Here is a 6,575-nt window from a genome sequence, read left to right on the forward strand (position 1 = left end):
TCATCACAGGAACTGTGATGAAATTTTCACAGGAGGAGGAGGGGGGGATTTCACTAACCTCCAGCGACGAAGATCATCAGGACCATTGATGCAGCTTGAGTCGCCATGGTTCTCGAAGTTCTTCCAATCTTGTGGACGGTGGTGGGTGGTGGTGGTGGGAAATTTCAACTCCAACTCGCTTCTAATGAACACGCGGAGAGAAGTCGAATGGAAGCGCCACTTGCACGCACGCAAGCTGAGACGACGCGTCTTGGGGACTGCCATGCGCCACCTTGCACCATCGCTATTTTAAGCAAAATTTCTCACCGCATAGACATGCAGAAAAAAGAACGTTCGACGCGTAGAGGGGGTGGTGAAAATAAACCATAAGACGTTAACGAAACACCCCCACCACCACCACCACCCTCCCCTGTGGGGTGTTTCAATAGTTGGATTCGGATTGGCTTAGGGGCCGTCCATAAATGACGTCACGCGAGTTTGGACGATTTTTGACCCCCCCCCCCCCAAATTTTTTTTAAACAAAAATATGCTTCAAATCGCTTTCAACTATTGTCATTGCAGTGCGTATTTAATGTGGCGCTACACTCCGATGTTGTAGGAGAAAATATTTATCTATTTTATTAAGTAGAACGTGTTGTCTATATTTATTTAAAGTTGCGCATTTTGACGGAAGCTTGTGTTGCGCCCGAAACGTCGTGATTTCTTTTATTTTTCACCTACGTGACTTTACTAAAAGAACCAAAGAGTATGGATTCCTGTAGTCACGAAAGCTTCAAATCAAGATTTGGGCTTAAGGAAGGAAAAACATCCAGGAGTTATTAATCCACGTCAAAATCTCAGGTGCGTGCAGTTAATCCACAAATCAGATGAACCGTAAACTCACACAGATCGAGAGTTTGACCGTATTTTAGAAAAGTTTTGTTCCTGACGGCCCCTTAACCACTGAGGGAAAAAAATACCCCGGTAGCTGAGCATGCAAATTATGATAGTGACGAGGAACTTCGCGTGACGATGACGATTATGCAAGTTTGGATGACTGCCTCCAAGTGGGGCACCTAATGGCCGCGGGCGTTGCTTAGCACCGACCTGTGACCACGTGGTCGCACGCGGCCTGACAACTTCTCAAAAGGGCCGACAACAACGACAATACGAAGGGGGGAAGGACAACAAACTACGGGTCTCTGTGTGAGTCTGTAGGTCTCTGTATGAGTCTATGGGTCTCTGTGTGAGTCTGTAGGTCTTTGTGAGTCTATGGCTCTCTGTGTGGGTCTATGGGTCTTTGTGTGAGTCTGTAGGTATTTGTGTGAGTCTATGGGTCTCTGTGTGAGTTTTTGGGTCTCTGTGTGAGTCTGTAGGTCTCTGTGTGAGTCTATGGGTCTCTGTGTGAGTCTATGGGTCTTTGTGTGAGTATATGGGTCTCTGTGTGAGTCTATGGCTCTCTGTGTGGGTCTATGGGTCTTTGTGTGAGTCTGTAGGTATTTGTGTGAGTCTATGGGTCTCTGTGTGAGTTTATGGGTCTCTGTGTGAGTCTGTAGGTCTCTGTGTGAGTCTATGGGTCTCTGTGTGAGTCTATGGGTCTCTGTGTGAGTCTATGGGTCTCTGTGTGAGTCTATGGGTCTGTGTGTGAGCCTATGGGTCTCTGTGTGAGTCTATGGGTCTCTGTGTGAGTCTATGGGTCTCTGTGTGAGTCTATGGGTCTCTGTGTGAGTCTACGGGTCTCTGTGTGAGTCTGTAGGTCTCTGTGTGAGTCTATGGGTCTCTGTGTGAGTTTTTGGGTCTCTGTGTGAGTCTGTAGGTCTCTGTGTGAGTCTATGGGTCTCTGTGTGATTCTATGGGTCTCTGTGTGAGTCTATGGGTCTCTGTGTGAGACTATGGCTCTCTGTGTGGGTCTATGGGTCTTTGTGTGAGTCTGTAGGTATTTGTGTGAGTCTATGGGTCTCTGTGTGAGTTTATGGGTCTCTGTGTGAGTCTGTAGGTCTCTGTGTGAGTATATGGGTCTCTGTGTGAGTCTATGGGTCTCTGTGTGAGTCTATGGGTCTCTGTGTGAGTCTATGGGTCTGTGTGTGAGCCTATGGGTCTCTGTGTGAGTCTATGGGTCTCTGTGTGAGTCTATGGGTCTCTGTGTGAGTCTATGGGTCTCTGTGTGAGTCTACGGGTCTCTGTGTGAGTCTGTAGGTCTCTGTGTGAGTCTATGGGTCTCTGTGTGAGTTTTTGGGTCTCTGTGTGAGTCTGTAGGTCTCTGTGTGAGTCTATGGGTCTCTGTGTGATTCTATGGGTCTCTGTGTGAGTCTATGGGTCTCTGTGTGAGACTATGGGTTTGTGTGTGAGCCTATGGGTCTCTGTGTGAGTCTATGGGTCTCTGTGTGAGTCTATGGGCCTCTGTGTGAGTCTATGGGTGTCTGTGTGAGTCTATGGGTCTCTGTGTGAGTATATGGGTCTCTGTGTCGATGGCTCTCTGTGCGGGTCTCTGTGTGAGTCTGTAGGTTTTTGTGTGAGTCTATGGGTCTCTGTGTGAGTCTATGGCTCTCTGTGTGAGTCGATGGGTCTCTGTGTGAGTCTATGGGTCTGTGTGTGAGTCTATGGCTCTCTGTCGATGGCTCTCTGTGTGAGTCTATGGGTCTCTGTGTGAGTCTATGGGACTCTGTGTGAGTCTATGGGTCTCTGTGTGAGTCTATGGGTCTCTGTGTGAGTCTATGGGCCTCTGTGTGAGTCTATGGGTCTCTGTGTGCGTCTATGGCTCTCTGTGTCGATGGCTCTCTGTGTGGGTCTCGGGGTCTCTGTGTGAGTCTGTAGGTCTTTGTGTGAGCCTATGGGACTCTGTGTGAGTCTATGGGTCTGTGTGTGAGTCTATGTCTCTCTGTGTGGGTCTATGGGTCTTTGTGTGAGTCAACGGATCTCTATGTGAGTCTATGGGTCTATGTGTGAGTCTATGGGTTTCTATCTGAGTCAATGGGTCTCTCTGTGAGTCTTTGAGTCTGTGTGGGTGTATGGGTCTTTGTGTGAGTCTATGGGTCTCTGTGTGAGTCTATGGATCTCTGTGTGAGTCTATGAATATCTGTGTGAGTCTATATATGCATGTTGAACTTCGTTCGTACCGTACGTAGCCAACCATGCTAATTCGAGATGGGTGGAAGGACAACAATGGGCCTCCTATGTGTGAGTCTACGAGTCTTTTGTGAGTCTTTGGGTCTCTGTGTGAGTCTACGGATCTCTGCGTGAGTGTATGTACGAACTTCCTTCACACCGTACGTAGCCAGCCGTGCTAACCAGGGGTGCGGTCAAGGTATCCCTAAAGTGCAACTGTATCGCTTCCACGTCACATTGACAGTCATTCAAACGTACAGCAGATGTTCTCATGAGTTCCCTGAAAAGTTGTTTCAGAGAGCCTACGTCAACGTGTGATCAATGCGCATTCGTGATGGACTGGACTCATAAAAGTGCGCAATATCAAATGTTTTAACTTACTACCAATGTTAGTTTTGTTTATTGACTAAATTAAATTTTCTTATCTTAAACATAATTTATACCTACGTCAGTGGGGTGTTTGTGGCATAGAGAGATCCGTGGAAAATTGTTATATTTTTGGATTATCTCCGATTTTGAAGTATCCACGGCCATCCTACCCATCATTAGCATGGATAATAGAGAGTTCTACTGTAGTATGAAAAGATACAAGCGACGTTATTTTCATTTACACAGCAGCACGGGACAGGATGATAAAAAAAAAACAAATTACGTGATGATACTGCGTTGATAGTGGTCCACAGGCAAAGTTAAACAACTCAAACACTTTTGAAAAACAATGCTTTCAAATAAACACGTATATATTGGTACTCCAAATATATTGCTACAGAACGATACTGCTGCATCTAAGCTGGACCCCAAAGAGTGACCCAACGTAGAAGCAAGGCAAATGTTGCACCATAGAAGAAAACGATAAACTGATGATGATGGTGCAGGAAAGTGATGAGAAGGAAACTGGCACTATTTGGACACATATGGAGTAGGCTGGACATCAACGGGGTAAATTAAAAGTGAGTAGTTGTTGATGTTCGGAAATATGTAAGGAACCGGAAAGAGAGGAAGACTGTAACAAAGTATTCTAGATTTGAAGCTTTCGTGACTGCAAGGATTCATATTCTTAGGTTTTTTCGGTAAAGTCACGTCGGTAAAAATGTTTTATTAATAAAAGTTAAATTAAAATAAAATAAAAATCACGACGTTTCGGAGGCAACACAAGCTTCCGTCTTCAGGTGGAACCGTCACAGCACGATAGCTGTATCAAGGGAGAGAAATTCCAAGAATTCCAAGAACACAGTATTTGTATATATACCAGTATATATACAAATACTGTGTTCTTGGAATTTCTCTAACTTGATACAGCTATCGTGCTCACTTTATACAGCTATCGTGCTGTGACGGTTCCACCTGAAGACGGAAGCTTGTGTTGCCTCCGAAACGTCGTGATTTTTATTTTATTTCTATTTTACTTTTATTAATTTACATTTTTTACCTATGTGACTTTACCGAAAAAACCTAAGAATATGCAACAAAGTATCTGGGTTGACGGTTGGTGGCAGAAAGATGTGGCCACTACTACTTGAGCATATTGGCAGCACTACAAGACAAATTAATGGGGAAACAACGAATTACGAAATGTGCAGTGGAGACCTACTACGGGCTATCTGCCCATAGATCGTGATGATGATGATCCACTAAACGAAACACTACACTATTGTAGTGACATGGAATGGGTCACTATGCAGCATAGCGCTGGCTTCTGGCAGAGAAAGGGATCGGCGGTTGCCGCAGCCCTGTCTGTCAGCAGGTCACGTGATAAGTGGAGAGAGGGATGAGGGGCAAAGGTGATAGAGGGGGCATGTGAGGTCAGCCCGGAGGATAAAAGGAGACCCCGAGCGAAGGTTCTGGGCTGTTGCTTGGAGTGGAATCCCGTCGTGCTGCTGGAGTCTTCGTCACCGTCTTCACCTTCTCGGCGTTGTCAGTCAGGCAGTCTGTTAGCTGTCCTGACTGAAGTGTGGTTACCCCGTGTACCCTGTGAAGGCTGTAAACATGTTCCTTCGGAGTGGGCAGGTAGGAACTTACTCTTAGTTCTTTCGGTAAAGTCACGTAGGTAACAAATGAAATTAAAATTAATAAAAATCACGTTTCGGAGGCAACACAAGCTTCCGTCTTCAGGTGAAACTCACAGCAAAATATCTGTAGCTTGTGTTGCCTCCGAAACGTCGTAATTTTATTGTTTTTTTTAATTAATTTTAATTTCATTTTTTACCTACGTGACTTTACCGAAATAACTAAAAGTATGAATCCTTGCAGTCACGAAAGCTTCAAATCTATATAGGAACTTGGTTGGACAGCGCATTCGTGCACGACAGAAAGCTCGCGGTCACGTGATGCACTTCAACCAATCCGGGAGTGTACATGTTTGGGAGGGGCTATTCACGACAGACAAATCATCCCTGGTGGGCAGTGTGGAACTGTTGTTCCTACCTGTTTAAATAGAGTGCCTCCTATTCCTAGTGTCTGAGTGTATCACTACAGTATTATACACTACATTATCATACACTTCACTATAATGTTTGGTTCTTTCGGTAAAGTCACATAGGTAGACAAAATAATAGATCACGACGTTTCCAACGCCAGCAATCATCATTTTCCGCCTGATGACGATTGCTTGCGTTGCGATCGAAAAGTCGTGATCTATTTTTTTTCTTCCTACGTGACTTTACCGAAAGAACCAAAGAGTATGGACTTTTGCAGTCACGAAAGCTTCAAATCAAGATTAATACACTACACTATTAAACACTACGCTATACACTATACTATACACTACTATACACTACACTATACACGACCATATACTACACTACTATACACGACACTATACACTACACGCTACACAACACACTACACTATACACTGCACTATACACTCAATTACTATACACTATATTAACACATTCCTGCGGAGGGAGCTGGTAGGAACGTTGGGTTGCTCGGTCAATGGCCTGCAGGGTCAACGGCAGCGTGGTGTATTCCGCAAATATGCCTGACTGTGAGGGCGGGCACAAGCCGGCGTGAGTAGGTGAAACGTTGAGTTTTATAAGGGCACCACGGGGTGACCAGCCCCTCCCCACCCAGCCCCTCCCCACCCAGCCCCTCCCCACCCTCCCCTCTCCACCCAGCCCCACCCCTCCCATTTTTGGATGCACGACGGACGGACGGACACAATAATCCCCTGTGGGCTGGTGGAACCAGGTGGTTCCTACCAGTATTATATACTGATCTATACAAGCTCCTATGCAATACACAACTATGCTGTGCACGACTTGAGCATTTTGGCGCAAGACAGAGGAAAGTGGAAACAAATGACAACATATGCAATGAACACCTGCTACGGGCTATCTGCCAATGGATCGTGATGCTGATGATACACTACACTATACACTGAAATATTATACACTACACTATTAAACACGACGCTATACACTATACTATCCATTACTATACAGTACAATATACACTACACTATACAATACACTACTATGATGTGCACTA

The 6,575-nt window shown here is 45.3% G+C and overlaps 1 protein-coding gene across 1 annotated transcript in view; it reads right to left on the reverse strand.

Moving 5' to 3' along the window:
- LOC144737956 (chymotrypsin-like elastase family member 2A) overlaps positions 1 to 334 on the reverse strand; it is a 38,190-nt gene extending 37,856 nt beyond the window's left edge. The window contains exon 1 of the mRNA XM_078620865.1: positions 59 to 334. Within this exon, the coding sequence (XP_078476991.1) occupies positions 59 to 107 (49 nt within the window). The 5' untranslated portion in view covers positions 108 to 334. The remainder of the gene's footprint in view (positions 1 to 58) is intronic.
- Between the last annotated feature and the right edge of the window lie 6,241 nt (positions 335 to 6,575).

Source organism: Lampetra planeri, chromosome 76 (genome assembly GCF_965212315.1).
Source record: "Lampetra planeri chromosome 76, kcLamPlan1.2.h2, whole genome shotgun sequence".
Lineage (NCBI taxonomy): Eukaryota > Metazoa > Chordata > Hyperoartia > Petromyzontiformes > Petromyzontidae > Lampetra > Lampetra planeri.